The 21732-nt window shown below is 35.3% G+C and overlaps 1 protein-coding gene across 7 annotated transcripts in view; it reads left to right on the top strand.

Moving 5' to 3' along the window:
* LOC112641007 (casein kinase 2 subunit alpha' interacting protein) overlaps positions 1 to 21732 on the top strand; it is a 134717-nt gene that overhangs the window by 86711 nt on the left and 26274 nt on the right. For 4 of the 7 annotated variants that reach the window (XM_049105272.1, XM_025417893.3, XM_025417902.3 and 1 more), the window contains one exon: positions 17802 to 21014. In XM_049105272.1, the coding sequence (XP_048961229.1) occupies positions 18083 to 20272 (2190 nt within the window). In that variant the 5' untranslated portion in view covers positions 17802 to 18082 and the 3' untranslated portion in view covers positions 20273 to 21014. Of the gene's footprint in view, positions 1 to 17801; positions 21015 to 21732 lie in introns of those variants that run through there. The other 3 variants (XM_025417912.2, XM_025417923.1, XM_049105273.1) reach the window with 1 other exon arrangement.

Below are 21732 nucleotides of genomic sequence, written 5' to 3' on the forward strand. Positions count from 1 at the left end.
ACCAGTGTTAACAATGGGCTACCATCATTATTTGCTTCTTTAATAATATTGATTTTAATAACATTTGACATTTATTAAATCCTTACTATTTTCTCGGTCCTGAGCTAAATATGTTGACTTCACTTATCCTCATAACAAAATCAACTTTCCTATTAATCTTTCTTAGATTACAAAGGGGGAATCTGGAAAGGAATTTATAACAACTAAGAAAAGTATTCAAAACACTCAATGAATGGCAGAGACCATTTCAAACCCCATCTAACTAACTTCTAAATTCATGTTCTTACTGATTCTGGCACAGCATTTCTGTCTCTACTTCACAGCTAGATGTTTCGGCAACAAGTGTGTAGGGCAGCCCGGGTGGCTCAGCGGTTTACCGCCGCCTTCAGCCCAGGGTGTGATGCTGGAGACCTCGGATCGAGTCCCACTTCGGGCTCCCTGCATGGAGCCTGCTTCTCTCTCTGCCTGTATCTCTGTCTCTGTCTGTCTATCTGTCTCTCTCTCTGTTTATAATGAATAAATAAATAAAATATTAAAAAAAAACAAGTGTCTAAGGTAATTTCTACTATAAATCTATGAACCGCTATCAGATTATCACAAGGATGTGTTTATTGTCAGTTTCTCCCAAACTTTACCTGCTTCCCCCAGTTACTGATTTATATAAAATGATCGTCTGGACATCCACATTCCTTTGTGTTGCCCCCAGCTCCTGTCGCACCACTCTCATAGCATTGATTTCTTCCTCCTCCCACCTCAGTGACTTCTTAGCCCCTAAGCGTGTTCATGATTTCCCCTGCTCCGACTCCCTACCCAGCATTCAGGCCTTTGAAATTGTGACCTCCTCAAGGCCTTGTACAAATACGGCATCATTCCCATGAAATCTTTTTTTTTCCCAAAGATTTTGTTTTATTTATTAGACAGAAGCAGAGACACAGAGATAGTGAGAAAGAGTGTGAGTGGGGAGGAAAGAAGCAGACACCCCGAAGCTGGGAGCCCCACATGGGCTCCATCCCAGGACCTGGGATCATGACCTGAGCCAAAGACAGAGGCTCAATTGACTGAACCACCCAGGCAACCACCATGAAGTCTTTTCTAGGAGCCACCCTCTCTATCCTTCGTCCTCCTCCAGTTTCTAAGAATCTTATATGCCCTACTTTTCTTTGACTTTCTAACCACTGCCCTGTTGAAACCACTACTAACTGTGTATCTGTTGAGTAATGTGATGTCTTATCAATAAGTTGAGTACAGATGGTTCAGAACTGTGCCCACATATGCTTCTATGCTGATTTATTTTTTAGAGAACTTATTTTGAGGTCTGTAGAATAAACTTCGAACTAAAAAAAAAAATTAAAAAAATAATTCGGTAATACACATTGCTCTGTAATAGGTTTTGCAATTTTTACAGGTTGATTTCGTTTTATTTATTTTTATTTTTTATTTATTTTTATTTATTTTTTTTAAGATTTTATTTACTTATTCATAGACACAGAGAGAGAGAGAGGCAGAAACACAGAGAGAGAAGCAGGCTCCATGCAGGGAGCCCGACGTGGGACCCAGGTCTCCAGGACCACACACCAGGATGCAGGCGGCGCCAAACCGCTGCGCCACTGGGGCTGCCCTTATTTTTTATTTTTGATTTAGTTTTAATTTAGTACTTTTACAAATCAGAATTAGCACTACCAATAACTGCATGTGTACCAGGATTCAGTGCCTTAAAATTTTTGTTTTTAGGGGAGATGAAGAAAAAAAGGTTTAAACCAAAGGTTGACCTGCAGTTTACATTAACTAGAGTGGCCTTATGATTTGTTTTCCAAACTGGGACAGTTTTCAGAGATAATAAGGTAACTATGATTTAGGACAGCCTTGGGAAATCCTGGTTTCATTAACTAGCTAGATGATCTTAGGAAATCATTTAATCTCTTTGAATTCAGTTTCCTCACCCAAAGATGACAAGTTTGAAGTAAACATTTGAGATATTTTCTATCTTAAAAATGTGAGAAAGGTGTAAAATATGTATTATGCCATAAAATGTACAGCAGTATTGCAAATGTGTTATATTGTTAATACTTTACCATGTGTTTTGCATTTTGGATTTCAAATTCAGGGAAATGGGAATGCAGGAAATGTAGTGACAAAAAACCTTTCTGGTAAAATGATAAAATTTAGAAAACTATTAGTTGGAGTTAAGGATGAGATACTTTTCAGATAAGCTCCAAAAGATTTCAGTAGCAATAAAAATGGAATAGTTAGTAACACAGATTAGTACAACTATTGAACGTAATCTTCGGGTTTCCATGAGGAATTGTAGGAGAGACTTTTGCAAAGTCTGGAACTCTGGTAGATAAGACGTGGGAATTTACTCCGGGAATATGTGTGTGGCAGTGGGCATGAGAAAAGGGTATATATCTGTTTGGGAAAGGATAAATTGCATTAAATATTTTAATTCTTTCTGGATGATGGAATTAAAGGGTTCTAGTAAATTATATTTTTAAAAAGTGTTTGACCCAAAAACACTAGTATATGATTTAAATTTGATTTTTTTTGGTTTTGTTTTCACGTAGAAACTAAAAATCTCACCTTACATGACTTTAGAGGTGTGTGGTCTGTTTTTATACTGCATACTGTAATGTCTAGAAGTTGCCTGCTATTCTGAAGTCTCCTAGAGATTATCTCAGCATCTTTATGCAGCATTTTTATATAGTCATCCTGTTACCTCATCCCAAATGCCAGGAAATAGCCTGACCAGATGCAGATAAAAATATTACATTCTGTTTTAATGCCGCTATTTGAATTTCAAAAAGGAGGAAATGATCCTTAATTGTAGAATCAGTTGTTATTTGCAGGTGCAAAAAGGAACATTGACTGCCTCATTTAATAACCTGTTCCAAGAGTTCAAAGGTGAATTAAGAGGATAGAACAGTTTAATAAATGCCCACTTTAACTAGGTGTTGCCTAAAGAAGTTTATGAGTCCTTTAGGGAAGGAGCAGTACATTATATTAGCAAAAGGAACTTACGTTTACCAATCACACAGCATTGGAGAGGTGTTAAACCCATTTTTCTTTTTAAAGATATCCTTGCTTGATTTTTTATCTATTGCCAAGAAACTGTTTAAAGTTTGTTGTTATTGATGATTTGGGTTTGGAAGAGTTAGGTGTGTCTGAAACTTTTCTACTCCACATTTCTACTTAAATAATATAACTTCTGCAGAATGGGGTATTTTATTACTGTGGGAGGAAGAATAAAGAAACTTGGTGATTAAATGGGATATGTTTCTTGGTTTCCTACATTAACTGATGTTGAGGTTATTTTTTCCTTCAGCTGTTGTACCAGGAACAAAAGCAATAAAAAGGTTGTATGGTGCATTTCCATGATTGATTATAAGCTGGATTAAATCCTTGAACAGTAGAAGTGTTTTCTTGTCAAAGTTTTCAGTTTTAATAGTGTGATATTTTGTTGAATATGCATTTCAAAGTCTGAGATAAATTAGAAGATAATCTCCTAGATGGAGAATGCAGTTTTTCACCTTAGTTATATAGAACTGTCTTATGCTTAGTGAAGTTATCATGCTACCTCTAGATACAATAGTTTTGATTTGGATATAAGTTCTTTTCCATTTGTTGTGACCTGTTTATATGTGGACTTTATATTTTTATCCAAATGTATGCTTCAAGTGCACTAAGCAGAATGAAATGCTGGTCTGCAGCTGTGTTTTTACACAGGAATTTTCTACAACCTGGGTTTAGTTTCTTGTTTATTATCTTTATAAAATGTAGTGGTGTCAGTTATAAAAAGACCATCTTACTTAAAAGCAGAAACAAGGCTTAGGCAAACCTTCCTTTGTTTTTAAGAATTCGTGAGGTTTAAAAAAATTCTGTAGTTCTTTGGAAAATTTAAGCATTAAATAGCTAAATAGTAAAGTCAACAGCGTAACTGACAGGTTGAAATCCATGTATCTTTTGCACACTTGCCATGCTGGATTAGGGTATACACCTCACTCCCATTGCACACACACAGATACACACTAGGTTAACACAGATCCTGTTAATAACCTGCATTTGGTCTCTGAGATCTTTACTGAGTATTCACACGTATATCTCAATATTTAATTTCCTTATGATTGCATAACTAGTGGAAACATCATGGGTTCCCTAGGCAGGAACACCCAAATAAATATAAATCAACTATAATGGATTATGGGAGAGGTATCTACATAATTTGAGTTTCCACTATATAATGAGGCAGTCGTAATTATTTAATAATAATAAAAATGGCAATTTATTAATCATGTATGCTATACTGGACATTTAACTATATTTTCACATTTATTCCTCAGAGCAAACATAAGTACTACTATTGTCTTTATTTTACAGAAGAGAAAACTAAGGCTTGCAGAGTTTAGATAATTTATCCAAGATCATAGAGCTAGGAAACAACATGGTTGGAGCTATAATTTTGGCTTACTTGACCTAGACTTTTAAAAAAATATTGAAGTATAATTGACATACAATATCATACTAGTTGTATCACACTGATTCAACAATCTGCACATTACTCAGTGCTCACCATGGTAAGTGTACTCACCTGCTAGCACCATAAAGTATTATTACAATATCATTGACTATATTCTCTATGCTGTACTTTTCACCTCTGTGACTTATTTATTTTATAACTTAAAGTTTGTACCTCTTAATCTCCTTCCCTATTTTGCCCATCCTCCTGGCTACCTCCCCTGTGGCAACCACCAGTTTGTTCTCTGTTTCTAAGAGGCTGTATTTCGTTTGTTTTGTTTTTAGAATCTACATATCAGTGAAATCATATGATATTTGTCTATGACAACATGGATGGATGTAGCATTATGCTAAGTGACCAAGATTTTTTAAACTAATTTCTCAAAAATATGAATATTATTTTAACCCTGTTGCATAATATTTTTCCTGATTACAATGAGTTCTTTAAAAGTCTTATTATATTTCTTGATACACAGAAACCTGGGTACAATCAATAATAATATATTATGATTAGTTAATTGAAAATTGAGATGTTTTCACTGCAATTTTTTATAATATAAACAAACTTTTATTCTAATTGCTTTCATAACCAGTCCTTTACCCGATATAAAAAGATAGATTCATAAAAGTTTGCTTTTTAAAATAATGCTAAAATACAAATTGCGAGTTTTCAGTAAATCCATTTGAAAGAAGTTGTAAAAATAATATAGAAGAATGATTTTTCAAAGTTAATGATTTTTAATGCTTTTTGTTTCTTATCTACATTCAACACTGGCTAGTCATATGAGTTAAAAATATTCTATTCAGTATAAGGGGATTTGTAAACATATTGTTTATATTAAGTGTCTGGTGTTTGGCACTGCTGTTCAATAAACATCTGGATTTTACCTCAAATGCTTAAAATTGTTGACATAGCAATTTTTGATAGTATTATAAGTGAGGAAGCATATAAAAACAATGAGCTTGATAGGAAATAGAAGAAGGGTTTAGAAGTAGGAGTTAGGAAAAATGAGTGCAAATTGAGAAAAGAGGTGCATAGATGTGGGTCAGAGAGAAAAGGTCAGGAAGATGAAGAGCAAAGTCTTGGAAGGTATGGAAAAGATGACTGAAAACAGATGCTGGCAGCCGTCGAGGGAGAGGCAGAGAGAGGAGACCATGATTCCGAAGGTTATTTATCTTTTAAAGATAGAGAAATAGAAATCAAATGCCCTTCTATATCCAGAGAGAAAGATTGAGAAGGTATTTCTTATCCACTTTTGAAGAGAAAAATTGTGAGGTCAAACCTAGCTTGTGTGGTGCACGGGGCCAGGCCACTGCTCTTCACAAAAATGGAGTAGATATTAACATGTACTGGAAAGGGTTGACACAGATGGCAAGAACTGAGTACGTGCAGTCTCGTATTAATTTCACCATAAGCATTTCGATATTCCTTCATTTGCCATTCCCCAGTTTCCTATGAAGAGAAATATTTGGGAAGTAGAGGGATAGAGAAAGAGTAAAAGAGTAATGGAATCATCCTGACTTGAGATGATTATGATATCAGAGGTCTAGATAGAAATTTTTCATTTTTTTGTTTATACTTCCAATGTAATGTTTTAGGAAAAATACATAAAACTCCTTTTGTAGTATCCCAGGTAATGTTTTCTTTTTCTTTCTTTTTTTTTAAATAAGTATTTTTTTTTTAATTTATTTATTCAGAGAGAGAGAGAGAGACTGAGAGGCAGAGACACAGGCAGAGGGAGAAGCGGGCTCCATGCAGGGAGCCTGACGTGGGACTCGATCCTGGGTCTCCTGGATCAGACCCCGGGCTGCAGGTGGCGCTAAACCGCTGCGCCACCGGGAGTGCCCAGGTAATGTTTTCAAGAGAAAATATTGTAGGATTGTGTCTTATAGGAATAATTTAAAAATTTATTTATTTTAAAACAGGTTATTAACTTGGTAAATAAGCAAACCGAAAGTTGATTTATATTAGTTTATAATGAGTTTCTTGTCCCCTGAAATTATTTGAAGAAATACTGAAAAAATAGCAGCACTGGAGCTTAGACAAAAATCTTTAAATCATAAAATCAAAGACATAGAAAAATTAGATGCATCTTTTAGATAGAGGACCTTTTAAATAATCATCTAAACTAGTGAAAATTTAGGTGAAGACTTTAATAGTAGTTTATTTCCAAAACTTCTATAAGCGTATTTTCCAATAAGGAAAAGGTTATGCAGTGCTTATGTGCAGTAAATTACAGAGTACTAAATGTTACCTGTCATCATGACTATATTTTGATTTGTTGTCATCATGGGAAAACTAATCTCTTGGATTTGGAGAAGATGAATATTGCTAGCTATTTGCTAAATATGATATTTTAAAAGATCCTATTTCATTCTTAAAATGGTTAGCATTAGGCTATTGTCAAGCACATGAAGATATAGAAATGTTATGTATATGCATTAAGTAGTTTAATGCATTTGGAACAAAATCTACATTACTGAAATCTAATCATTTTAGATTCAGAAAGCAAGGGGTTTCACTGTTAAGTGAAAAACACAAATCAAGCGATATGAAGGCAATGTGTAGCCTGCCAAATTATCCATTGGAGGCTATGTCCTTGATTTTGCATAAGCAGAGTATCTTGAATTAGACATGCAGGGTAATCAACAGGTCTTCTGATGTGTCGTGATTTCCAAGAGGTCCTTCCCTTTGTTTGCACAGCTGCTTTCTAGAGGCCTGGATATCACGTTTCCCTTGTGATATTGTCACTGCTGTTTTAAACCTAGCGACCATTTCCAGGGACAAAGTTACTTGCACAAACATTTGATCTTATGAAAACTTGATCCATTGTTTCATTATCATTGATGGTTTGAATTTTTGTATCATCACGATGTTTGGATTGTCTAATATACTACTAAATAGCGGCTACATTAAAAAAAGAAGAAATGTTTATATAAATTTTAGCCCAGAGCATATAGTATATTCTCACATGTAGTCCCATTTAATCATTTTGTTAGAAATATTATATTATAGGGCAATCAATTTACAGATTTTATTGACTTTGAAGAGATATCTTAAAACCTCAATCTCAAAGGCTACATTGGGTTTAAAATAAAATCGAAAGGCCAGTAATGCTGTGAACTTAATACCAAATCACACACACAAAAAGTACCAAATCACACAATTGACTTTTAAAACAGATACACTTCTAATAAGACACACTGACGTCAATACACTTTGTATGAGCAACATGGAGCCAGTTAGCTGGGCACCGTGCTACTTGGTTCCTGCCTGGGGAGTGTGCAGTCTGATTATTCATGTTCATCTTACTGGTTTCACTTCTCTGCTCATTGTTTCCCCGGCTCATCAGTTACCCACAGGATAAGATCCGTATGTTTTAGAACTACATTCAGGGCCTCTCTTCATCTGCTTTCACCCTCATCTTTCCTGGAGTCATCGTCTGCCCCTCCTCTTCCAGTGACCTGTTATACTGCCACAGTGAATCTCTCTGTCCTTGAATGTTCAGATTCTTCCCTGCTTTTGTGCCCTTTCGTGAGATGACCTTCCCATGACTGTCAATAGTGAAATCATCTTTCAAAAATCCAATTCATGTCTCTTCTTCTTTGAAGCCTTACAGGACTTCCCACCTGACAGAGAAGTTTATGCATCTAATATCTAAATATCTATCTATCTATCTATCTATCTATCTATCTATCTATCTATCATCTATCTATCTAGAACTCATATTGGCTCTGTCTACCCAATATGATATTTTCATTCGAGATTTATATTTTATGGCAGTTTTTACTTGTGACAGTGTGAGAACATAAACAGGAGTTGAAATACTTATTATGTACAACAGATCCACAAGATGCCAGACACCAAAGTAAATAGAAACTAATATGATATTAAGTTGACTAATTACAAGGATCATCAAGTTGCTCAACATAAAAAGCACAATTTAAAAGTTTTGAGGTTCTTACCATGTTTGTTTCAAGTAACAAGTGTGTGTGTTGTCATATCAAGAATGCTTTATACTTTCATAGTTAGGGTTTTAAGAGATGCACGAACTTCTCTGTCAGATGGATAGATTTCTGCAAGGTTGCTTGAAGCCATTCCACTTATAACTCCCTGTATTGGGTGATAACCTGATTGCAGGTGAAAAAAGTCAGAATTTTCTCAAAGCTCTTACTTTGCATAGAGAATTGTAGAGCTTTTTCTGGAAGTAGTACCCTAGGAATTATATTTATTTTTCTGTACAATAGAAAATAGTCCTTCCGGTATTACTTTTCCTCACAGAGAATGTAGATAGTATATAGCCTACAACAGTGTCCAGCATAAGAGCAGCTCACATTTCTTTTCTAAGTGTCATTGAAAGAGCCATATTTTTAGTTTTCATGAAACTTCTCCTGAGGAGAGGCACGCTTACCATCAGGAGTATGTGTACATGACTGTGCTTGTGAATGCAGGTACCATAGTGTTCAGAGAGTGTAGCCCTCCCTGGAATATGAATCTGAGAGGTTTCCCTCAGGTTTATATTTGGGAAAAGATGATACCTGAATGTCTGAGCTCGACAAAGTAGAAATGTCAGGTATTCATGTCAAGTACTCATGTCAGGCTAGAGATAAGCCTAGGATTGTAGAGGTTTCTTCTGAAGTCTATATACCTGAGTATATCATATGCAGCTGACTCCCAAAAGAGGATTATCTTCTTAGAATGATCCATCCTCTCTTTGACTCTAGTGCGTTAAGAATTGATTTCCAAGAAATTTTCTAAATTCGAATCTTTGAATCGCAAAAATAATGTAGGTCTAAGGGTATTTTAGATGTTGAGAGTTTGGTGGGCAGGGCATGATTTGGTTTAAACAAACCAAACAAATTAAACAATTAAAACAACTTACGCTATGTTACTCTAGACTAAATTTTAAAAATTAGGTATTGTATATTCTCAGTATTAACTCAATGTGACATTGCTGGAAAATCAACTTTTATGTACAACAGGAATATTGCCTATTTATACATGCTAAACCAATCCTCACCAATTTTTTAAAGTTATTTATTCATGAGAGACACACAGAGAGAGGCAGAGACACAGGCAGAGACACAGGCAGAGGGAGAAGCAGGCTCCATCCAGGGAGCCGGATGTGGGACTTGATCCCAGGACCCTGAGGTCATGCCCTGAGCTGAGATGCTCACCCTCTGTGCCACCCAGAGGTCCTAATCCTCACCAATTTTTAAGGCAAATATGCATTTATATTTTATGTATATGGGTTTCCTAGAAGTCTGTTTGATTTCTTTTGAACTTGGAACCTATTTATATTTTGATGGCTTATTGAGAACACAAAGCATTTTCCTTGTTGTACTGTCTTTGTTCAGAGGTCTACGTCTGAGAGATTAAATAGGGTTGGTTTATGAGACTCTCTTTGTTTTATATTGGTGGTTTTTGTTGTTGTTGTTGTTGTCTTTTGGTTTGTAATAATTTTGCTCCCAAATTCTCAGCTGAAGGTGGGATTCTTGAGATTAATAGTAATATTACATGTTCCATTATCTGGGACTACTGCAAGTTGTTGATGCATTCTTTCATCTGCTGATGGACATTGGATTACTCTCATTTTTGGAGAATTAAACTAAAGCTGCAAGGAACCTATTTCATACAAGTCTTTTTTTTTTTAATTTTTTATTTATTTATGATAGTCACAGAGAGAGAGAGAGAGGCAGAGACATAGGCAGAGGGAGAAGCAGGCTCCATGCAACGGGAGCCCGACGTGGGATTCGATCCCGGGTCTCCAGGATCGCGCCCTGGGCCAAAGGCAGGCGCTAAACTGCTGCGCCACCCAGGGATCCCCATACAAGTCTTTGTATGAGTGTGTACTTTCTTTTCTCTAGGAGTGAGTGGCTGGATCACGTGATGCATGTGAGATTCAGCTTTCTAAGAAACGTTCAACCTGTTTTCCAAACATCTTGGGCTATATTAAATTCCCACCAGCAGTGTATCAGAAGTCTATTTCTTCTACATTCTCATCAACAGTTAGTAGCTGAATTTTTTTAAAAATTTAGCAGCTCTAATAGATATTTAGTTGTATCTCATGTGGTTTCAATTTGCATTTCCTAATGACTAATGATGTTGAGTGTCTTTTCATACGTTTATTTCCCATTCATACATAATCTTTGGAGAGCTGTCCAAATATTTTGCTCATTTTTTTTCAATGGATCATTAACACTCTTACTATGTTTTGAGAGTTATCCATATACTCTTGATAACATGTCATTTGTCAGGTATATGGTTGCACATATTTTCCCTAAGCTTATAGCTTATCTATTCATTTTCCCAAAAGTGGCTGATGAAGAAGTTTTTAATTTTGGTGGAGTTCACTTTATTCATTTGTTCTTTTATTGGCTGTGCTTTTGGTGTCTCATCTAAAAATCTACACCCAATTTAAAGTCACAAAGATTTTCTCCTCTATTTTCTCCCAGAATGTTTGTAGATTTAGGTTTTATATGAGATCTGTAATGCCATTATGATTTGATTTTTGTATATAATTTGAGGTATGGGTCAAACTTCATGTTTTTTGTAGATGTATATTCAATGATTACAACATCTTTTGAAAGGATTACTCTCCTGAATTGCTTTTGCACATTCTAAAAAATCAGCTCTCCATATATGTGTGGGGGCATTTTTATTCTCTTCCATTGATCAACTTGTATACGTTTATGCCCATAGAGACTGTTTTGACTGTTGTTGCCTTTTTGTTTGTTTGTTTTTTTTTTCTATTTATTTGAGAGTGAGAGAGAGCCAGTGAGTGAGGAGGGGGAGGGGCAGAGGAAAAGGGAGAATCTTAAGCAGATTCCTCACTCAATGCAGAGCCTGGGGCCTCCGGGTCTATCATATGACCCTCAGATCATGAGCTGAGCCAAAACCAAGAGTGGGACACTCAGCTGACTGAGTCACCCAGGTGCTGGACTATTGTTGTTTTTTAATAAGTCTTGAAGTCAGGTAACGCTGATCCCCCCCCGGTTCTCTTTTTTCAAAGCTGTTTTGTCTATTCTAGCTCCTTTGCATTTCAACTCTTCACCCAGATTTTTCTTACACAACCATTGTGTATTTATCAAAACAAAGACTTAACAATGGTAAAATACTGTTAACTGAACTACAGATTTTAATAGAATTTCACCAGTTTTTCCATTAACATCTTTTTGTTGATCCAGGATACTACATTTCATTTAGTCATTACATTTAGATTTTTTTTTTAATCAGTGACAGTTTCTTTATTGCTCTTTGTTTTTCAAGATTGACACTTTTAAACAGCAATGTGAAATATTTTATAGAATTTTTCTTAATTTGGGTTTGTCTGACATTTTCTTGGGTTCATGGATTTGGGGGAAAGTGTATTATCCTTTTTTATATGTTGTTAGATTTGACTTGCTAAAACTTTGGGATTTATGCAACTACCTGAAGAAATAGATATATAGATTTGTTTGCTTATTTGTTTTTTTAAATCTAGTAATGATTTTGTTTGGTTTTGGTATCAGGATAATGATTGATAGGATGAGTTATGAAGAAATTCTTCCATTTTAATTTTCTAGATTATGTGCAGAATTGGTATTTCTTCCTTAAATGTTTAGTACAATGCACCAATGAAGCCATCAGAGTCTGATGTTTCCTTTTGGGGAAGGTTTTTTGTTTTGTTTTGTGTTTTTGCTGTTTTAGAGGTGGGGAAGGGCAAAGGCAGAGGGAGAGAGAGAGAATCCCAGGCAGACTCCAGGCCCAGCATAGAGCCCAGCACAGTGTGAGTCTCACAACGCTGAGATCATGACCTGAGCCAAAATAGAGTCAGATGCTTCACCAGCTGAGCCACCCAGGTGCCATTCTTTGTGGGAAGGTTTTACACTTAAATTCAATTTATTTCATAGGTAAGAGATCTCTAGTTTTTCTTTTCTTTTTTTTTTTTTTTTTTTTTTTAAGATTTCATTTATTTATTTGAAAGAGAGAGCCTGAGCAGAAGGGGTAGAAGGAGAGGGAGAAGCGGACTTCTCCTTCAGGGGGGAGCCTGATGCAGGGGCAATCCCAGGACTCTGAGATGGTGACCTAAGCTGAAGGCAGACACTTAACTGACTGGGCCACCCAGGTGCCCCTAGACATCTAGTTTTTAAATTTACTTTTTAGTGAGCTTTGGCAGTTTGTGTCTTCCAAGAAATATGTCTCTTTCATCTGAGTTGTCTAACATATTGGCATAATATTCATAGTATTACCTTATTTTTCAACATCTATAGAGTTGGTAGTAATACCACCTCTCTCATTCCAGATTTTGTTTTTCTCTCTCTCTTTGTTTTCTTCCTGACATGTCAGACTAAATGTTTTCAGTTTTATTGATCTCAACCAGATTTTGGCATCCTTGATTTTCTAGTTTCTATATTAATTTCTCTTCTAATCTATGCCTTTTTTTTCATTTTGGCTTAATGTGCTTTTTCTCTTTGCCTAATAAGCAAATTAATGTCCTTGGTTTGAAAGTTTTCTTCTTTTCTAATATAATTATTTAATGCCACGATATCTTCCCTTCTTAAGTTCAGCTGTAGCAGCATCCTACACATTTTTATACATTTTAGTTTTGTTTTCATTTATTGTAAAATAATTCCTTTTTGTCTTCTTTGATCCATGGGTTATTTAGAAGTATATTATTTTATATTAAGTATCTGGTTATATTTTCAGATATTTCTGTAATTTATTTATAATTAATATCATTGTCAAAAGTAAGAACATACTATGTATGACTCAAACCCATTTGAATTTATTGAAATTTGTCATATGGTCTTCTCTATAAAATTTTCAAGTAATTGCTCATTTTTGTAATAAGGTGTTTGTATTTTTATTGAATTGTTAGAGCAAATTATATATAAAGTATCTATGGTGATCATATATTTTATTATATATTGATATTTAGTAAAATTCTTGATTCATATATATTGACTTACTAAAGTGATTTCATTGAACTTTCAGAATGTTAATATATTATTGATTTTATCAGGTTTTCCTTATTCTAAATTAGGTTTTTAATCACAGTATATGCATAGAGAGATAATTTTATTTCTGCTTTTTCAATAGTTATATTTCTTTTTCCCTATTTTCTTCATATTACATTGGCTAGATCTTCCCAAACAATGTTAAATTATAGTAGTGACTATATGATGAATATCTTGTCTATTATCAGCCTGTAATGGGATTAGCTCACATTTCGATATCAACTGGACAATTTCATTTTGCTTTCAGATTGGCGTTTATTTTCACTAAGTAACTAATTTTTTTCCCTAGTAGTAGTAGTTCTTAGTAGTAGTACTGGGTTATGAAGAGTGGATGTTGGATTTTATAAAGTGATTTTTTTTGAGCATCTACTAGGATTTATTTTGAATTATGAACATGACAAATTATAATGTTTACTAATAAATCTTTACATTTTGTGAGTAAGATCAAGTTAGTGATGGTTGATTGTTATTTTCTTATATTGTTAAATGAAATGTTTAGTTAAGGAAATTTACATATGAAATAAGTGGTATTTTATTATTTTTATTTTAATTTTCAACTTTTTTTGTCATGCTTTAATATCTGAATCATGTACAGAGGTTTCATAGAACAATTTAGTCTATTTCTTTATCATATTCTGAAAAGGTTTATATAACTATGTAAATCTCTTCATTTGAAGTTTGAAAGAACTTATCTATAAAAAGAATTTGGGTACAAGACTATATGTGGGTTAATTTTTTTCTTAAGTGGTATTCATTTTCTTCTGCAGTAATAGCTTCATTCAAATTTCCACCACTTATTGCATACTTTTAATATTCCTGTGTTTTAGCAAAACACATTCCTTGAAGTGGGAGTGCCATTTGCTGAGTAAGTCTGAAAGTGGAAAACATTCAGAAATGTTATTTTTCTCTGTTTTTTGTCTTAAGTAGATTTTTGTTAGTTCCATTTGTTTTGAATTTCTTTATTCCTCTACATATGATAGCAGGATTTCCACATTACATTCCTCTTCTTTTTTTTTTTTTTTAAGTTTTCATTACATCTGTGTGCCAGATCTTGGTTCATCCTTTAATGTTTCACCTTTCAGTGTAATTTTGTTTCAGATGTGTCTTTTCAAATTAGCATCAAGTTATGTATTTTTTAAACTTTTTATTGAAGTTAAAAACATACAAAAATACATATAGTGTAAGTGTTAGAGCTCAATTATCACAAAATGAGTTCACCCATATAATCATCTTCCAGGTCAAGAAATAGAGTATTACCACCACCCTAGAAGTTTTTGTTCCCCCCTAATCTCTACCTCCCCAAGTGTATTAGCTAGACTTTTAAGAGCATATGACTTTGTTTTGTACTTTCATATGCAAAATTATGAAGTATTTTTGTGCATATTATTCTTTTCATTCAATATTTTGTATATGAGATTCATCCATACAGTTGCATGGTGCTAGACTTTCTGTTAGTTTTTTATCATTGTTTGCTATTTTGTTGAATGAATGTATCATGAGTTATTTATATATTCTGCTATTAATTGACAGTTAATTCTAGTTTGCAGCTATTAAGAATAATGTTCCCCTGAACATCCTAGTGCCGGTATTTGGTGAAAATATTCATTCATGACATGCCTATTGGATAATACCTAAGAGTGAAATGTGTGTGTGTGTGTGTGTGTGTGTGTATAACATACTAATTAATTTACATAGTCACCAAATCTTGGCTTTGTCTGTTTTTATTTCATTTTATTTTATTTTGTTTTAAGTCATATTCTGATAATGTGTTGTAATATCTCTTTTTTTAAATATGAATTTCGAATGATGCTGAGCTTTTTTCATATATATGTTAGCATTTGGCTATCCTCATTTGTCAAGTGCTTGTCCATGTATTTTGCCATCATTCCAATTGCACTTTTTTTCTAAGCAATATGCAGTGGTTATCATTTATGTAATATTTCCATGATAATATCCATATTTTTTCAGATACCATGTATTATAAATATGTTTTCATATTTTTTAATTTACCTTTACTCTTTCTAAGTATGGTATATTTTGATGATTGGGAGTTCATGAATCTAAGTTACCAATTTTTAGTGATTATTGCTTTTTACTTTCTGTTTAAGAAATCTTTGCATACCTCGAGGTCATGAGGTTATTCTGTATTACTATCCAGAAGCTTGTTAGGGTGCCAGACAGTACACAGTGGGGTGTATACAATTTTCTCCCTCTTTAAAAAATTGGGTGTCAGATCACACTACACAAAATCCAGTAATCACAGATAACTTCAGGGCTTACTACTTTTTCAGACATAAGCAAAGTGAGGGAAGTCCTTGGGTGAGCTGCAGCTGTGTCTCACCAGCAAGAGTTTGCTCTTGAATGTCTGGAAGAGGAGATGGAAGTGAGGTGATGAGGGAAAGATATATAGAAGTTAATTTAATAACATATTTGTCTACATGAGATATGCCTATAGTATAAACTGAAATTAATGGCATTGGATAGCAAAAGGTAAATTAAGATGTGGAAGAGGTAAAATCTGCCAGTATTGAGACGCCTGGGGGTCTCAGTGGTTGAGCATCTGCCTTTGGCTCATGACATGACCCCGGGGTCCTGGAATTGAGTCCCTCATCAGGCTCCCTGCAGGGAGCCTGCTTCTCCCTCTGCCTGTGTCTCTGCATCTTTCTGTGTTTCTCATGAATAAATAAATAAAATCTTAAAAAAAAATCATCCAGTATTGGTATCTAAATGGTTTTGGAGGGTGAATCTGTTCAAGAATAACTGCAAAGATTCTGAATTAGATAAATAAGCTTTAGGCATTTAGATAGAAGATATAGAAAAGGATTTCTCTAGAAGGAGAAATAACTTTATTGAGTTTATGTGCTTTGTATTTGAATTGTCTTTGGGACTTTGGGGTAGAGAAGTCTGATGATTAGTGGGAAATTAATTTTGAATCTAAAGAGAAAACCAGTACCAGACACAAAAGATTATGAAGTCATTGGTGTGTAACTAATATTGTTGATACTTGGAGAATTCCACGAAGAATGACCCAGGAGTTCAAAACAAGTAAATTAAGATATAAATAAGATAAATTTTAAAATAGATATACATAAGATTAGAATAAGTATGTGAAAAGACACCTTGAAGACCTTCTAGTTGTAATAAAATTGGTGGTTAAGTAATTGGACAAGTTGGCATATATGAAGAATAAATTTGTCCATCAGAAATTGTGTTGGTAAGTCATGGGAGTATAAGAAGAATCATGAAACCAAATTTTGATAGCTCCCATCTTAAAGGACCTTAGGACCAATGGATTATTTGGCTGATCTCAAGATCTGTTGCAATAACTTGCAGTTTTTTTTGGTCATATCATATGTCTTAGCTTTAAAACCAGAAGAAAAAGACCTAAATCATGAAAATGCACTAAAATAGTATCATGTTATATTATATGTTGTCTTTTAAAAAGCAGCACATCCATCTTTTCTGAGTTTGTTTCACTTTTGGCCAGCTATATGTCTGGTTGTTTTGTTTTTTGGTGAGGTTTCTTTCTGTAGCTCATTTTTAAAATCCCAAACATAACTAGTATGATTATTTAGGAATAAAATAAAAAGAGAAGAGAACTAGTGATATAACACTGAGGACTACATTGAGGTGAGAGGAAAATAAAAACAATTTAGTGAAGGCCTGAAGAGATATGAGAGAATGAGTGGAGAGAACCAGAAGAGAAAGACAGAAAGAATATGAACGAAGACAGATTAAGTTGTAGAGAAGAAGATTTAGTTGTAAAATGTAGTAGTCACAGTCTCAAAAGCTACCATGGTGACAAATAAGAACAAGACTAGAAGAATGCAATAGACTTTCAACTGGAATAATGGACTTTTGGAGATAAGCTAAAGGGTGATACTGATAGGTAATTAAATCTAAACTGAAAACCAACATTTTAGAACTTCCATTTCACTCTTTTCTAAGATTCTCCTATTTAATGCAATAAGCTTACCATAGATTTTTTTTGTTCTTTTGCTGGTTTTACTAAAGTTGCGATTAAAAGAGTACCAGAAATGGCTATTACCATTTATTATATTCTGGGCAATGTTATACATTTTGTATCTTATTTAGTCTATAGCTCAATAAATATTAATCTATTTTATGGATAGATAATGGATTTTAGAAAGTTTAGTTCAAAAGTTACACACAGAGTAAGTGACTTGGATTTAACATAAAGCCCATGCTCTAGTCACTGCAACAAATCGTTTGAGAAAATTAATATCCCTATTAGGATCTCTTCTGAACTCTTTTTGCTATTTTATTAACAGGCATTATTTCCTCAAGAGAAAAAAAACACTCTAGGAAATGAGAGAGAAGATAGTGGAGAATTTCAAACGGTGATAATTTTTTCAACCTAATCTATATCTGAATTTTGAGATACTCTATAATATATGGGAATTAACAGTGAGGAAACAAGATAGAAGTTAGAAACTACCAAAGACTATTTATTTTAAAATATTCATTGTCCATGGAATCCAGCTAAAAGACTCAGTTACCATAATATCCCAAAAGCCAGCTGCTTTCAAATAAACTGTACCACTAGCACAAGATGGTGCCATTAGCATACTATGATCAACACTTTGTGTCATTAGAACACTCTTACCAACTGGCCACAACCAATTCATTAACATATCAATACACAAGTGAAAAACTAAATCAACCTGATATCCAGCCTGTGGCCAGAGCACAGGCCCATAGTAATCAACTTGCAGCACCTCAAGTGAACTCTAAGCAGATGGTGCAGAGCTGCTCAATATTGCCCTCAGCCAAGTCGCAGGACACAATTTCACAGGGCTTTTATAACAGGGCTCTGAAAGCACCAGTATCACAATCCAAACATCAGGCCACACCTTCACTAGACCTCCATCAGAGAACTTCATTGTGGCCTAATCAGAGAGCCCTGAGCTCACCTGTGATACACCATAAACTTCAGACAACATCTTCGCTTGATCTGAATAAGACATCTTCATCAATGGAGTCCAGTCAGATGAACTTGAAGTCACCATTACCTCTCCCTAAACCTCAGACTACACCTTCACCAAACTTTTGCTGGACATCACCTTCACAGAAGTCTAACCCAAAAGTCTCAGGTTCATCATCATTCCCCACCAAATATCAAGAAACACGTTCCCTAGACATTCTCTGGACTTCATCCTCTTTGGGATCTAATCGAAGAATACTTAGCTCAACATTATCACAACCCAAGTCTCAGAAAGCATCTTCATTGGATAGCCTTTGGACATCTTTATTAGAGCGCAATCAAAGGTCTTTGAGCTCACCATCACTCAACTCTACATCTCAAATAAATGACTTGCTTCAGTCATCACGTTCATTGGAATCCAATCAAATGGATCTGAACTCACTGTTATCTGACTCAAGAACTCAGACAGCACCTGCATTGAATTCTAGTTCCTGTGTTCTGAGTTTGCCATTGTCCCACTCAAAACCAAGGAAGTCACCTGTAGCACATTCAGTCCACCAGACTCAGAGTTTGCCCTTGTTCTCATCCAAATCTCAGACAGTGTCACTTAACCATGACTTCAGGACCTTGAGCTCACCGGTTTGTCCCTCCAAGTTTCAGAACACCTCCTCACCAAATGACAAACAGAGAACCATAGATGTATCTCCACCCCATTCTAAACCAAATATCTCAAGTCAGACATTCTCAAGCTCCAAACACTTTATCAGAAATATAGCTGCTTCAAAACTGGGCTCCAGATTCCAGAGTAAAAACAACTTTGATCTTTGCGCAAAGACAGAACCAAATAAAGAAATTCCATGGAGTTTAGATTATATTTATCCCTGCATTGTGAAAGGTGGCACCATCCCTGATGATATTGTAAATAAAATTGTCAATTCTGTCTCCAAGACCAGAATCCAGAGGGACCTCTGTAGGCAGATTCTCTTTCGAAGGATGAGGGGAAGGCCAAATCCTCATCCTGGTCCCCGCCTTTCATCAAATTATATGGTTTGTTTAGCTTGTGCTTCCTGCATAAAATCTCAGTGTAGCCACCTTACAGGAAGGAAGGACCCTCGCAGTGCAACACTGTTTGTCATACCAACGCCTGAACTTGGTTCTGAGGGAGAAGTGGAAGTGAAGTTAGTTTTTCTCCTTTCCCTGCCAGAGACTTCTCTCTCATCTTGTCTCCCATCCCCTGTGAAAGAAAATCAGCCTGTTGCAGCCCCTGAAGACAACCTTGAAGGGACGGAGGAGATGCAGGTTTCCCCTCCATCTGAATCTGACATCACGCAGGAGCTAAATATGGAGAACAAATGGCTAACAGCAGCCCCTGAAAACAAAGCTGTAAGCCAACAACCCCAGGCTATCGACTGGCTGCTTTATGTCAAGAAAAGTAGTAATATTCAGCCACAGTCCTTGCCTCCATCCTCTTCCTCCTCCACATCCTCCTCCTCTTCCTCCTCTTCATCATCTTCTTCCTCTTCTTCCTCTTCCACTGTACCCTCCTTACCCCCTCCCGCCAAAGAGTCTACCACATCTTCTCTCTCAGGTTGTGTGTTCACTAAGGTGCTTGGTTACCACCGGTTGCCTCCAGGGGTCTCCTGGCTTGAGTTTATATGTAGTAAAAGTCACCAGCCACTTCCTGGGAATCCACAACCAAGTCAATCACGACCTCCCAAAACGAGGCCTATGAGGAATAGCACCACAGTAAAAGGGCCAAAGGGGCCAAAGATACTGTTCAAATTTTTCCAGACGAAGTTTCAAAATGAGAAATATTGATTAAATTAACTTTTTGTTTCTTGGAAAGCAATTGACCTCTTAGTTCTTTGAAACTAGAGATTGATTTCCTATCATGCTTATTAAAATTCTTAGTAATAACTAAGTGTGACTGTATATTTTAGCTGAAGAAGCACCTAGGTAAGGGGAACTAGTACTCTTAAGTCTATTTTCTTGTTAAATAATAGACTATGATCTCCTAGAAAGCAAAACTGAATCCTAGGTTTTTAACCAAATGCCTGGCTTATAGTAGCCACTGTATAATCATTGTTACATGAAATAATCCTAATTGGCCGTAAACCAGAAATACTTCACCTACCTTATCTTGAACAGTATCTAGCTCATTGTTAGTCTCCTTCCTCATAAAACATTATAATGACAGTACCCTTAAGCCAATTCATGCTAGTCTATTTCCCTGTCTCTAAAGAAAATTCAGATCATGTTCAACAGGTAAGACTATATAGAGGGAGGAATCTTTTTTTTCTAGGTATGTGAATCTCTTCCTAGTATGCGTTCCTAGGAAAATTCTTCTGTGCTAAGATCCCACACTCTAAAATCCAGTGATTTATTCAGCCTTGGATAACAAATCTTAGGCCAGAGTAATTAACTGGTACAAATAACCCTACCTATTGTCTGTGCCAATATAAGTTATAGGCTCTGTGCCAGTATTTAAATTATAGGCTCTAAAGTTATGTGTTCATCACTTCTATCTATACATCCAAAATGGGTAAATAAAAATGTTTAAAAAATGTTTTTGTTCCACTGGGTCTACTGGTAGTGGGAAGAGAAGGAGTTGTCTTAGCTACTCGCCTTACATGATCATCTCGGTCCCCAAGGGCTAGCGTTAGTATCTCCAGTACACACTGATGACTCACAGTTCTGCTCCACTAAGATCTTTCTGTTTACTGGACATTTCTGATTGGAACATTTCACAGGCATCTGAAATTCAACATACTGAACCAGAATGTATTATCTTTACATTGATAATGTGGACCACTACATTTACAGTCCTTTGCCCCTAGTGTCCTATTTCAGTGGATGTACCACCAGTCATCATGGAGTCATGTTAGACTGTTTTCCTCATTGCCTGTACCTCTCTAAGTCCATAAGTTCTATGGCCTTATTATCCCTAGATTCTGCTTTTTTATTTCTCCAACCCCATGACTACTGGCCTAGCTGTGATCAGCCATTTGTCCCCCGGATTACTGCAATAATTCCTAAACATGCACTTCTAACTCTTGAATACATTTCTAAGACACAAATTTGATAATGCCATTCCATAGCTTAGAATGTTTTCATCATTTCCCAGTGTTTTCTTGGGAAAGTATAAATTTATTTTATAATTGAACTATGATAGCATCTCAAAACTTATTTTCTTGTTCTTCTCCAGCTTCAACCATACCGATTGCTTTAAAATATACACAGAATATGCCATGGTCTCTGTTACATCCTATACTTTTTAA

Source organism: Canis lupus, chromosome 33 (genome assembly GCF_003254725.2).
Source record: "Canis lupus dingo isolate Sandy chromosome 33, ASM325472v2, whole genome shotgun sequence".
Classification (NCBI taxonomy): Eukaryota; Metazoa; Chordata; class Mammalia; order Carnivora; family Canidae; genus Canis; species Canis lupus.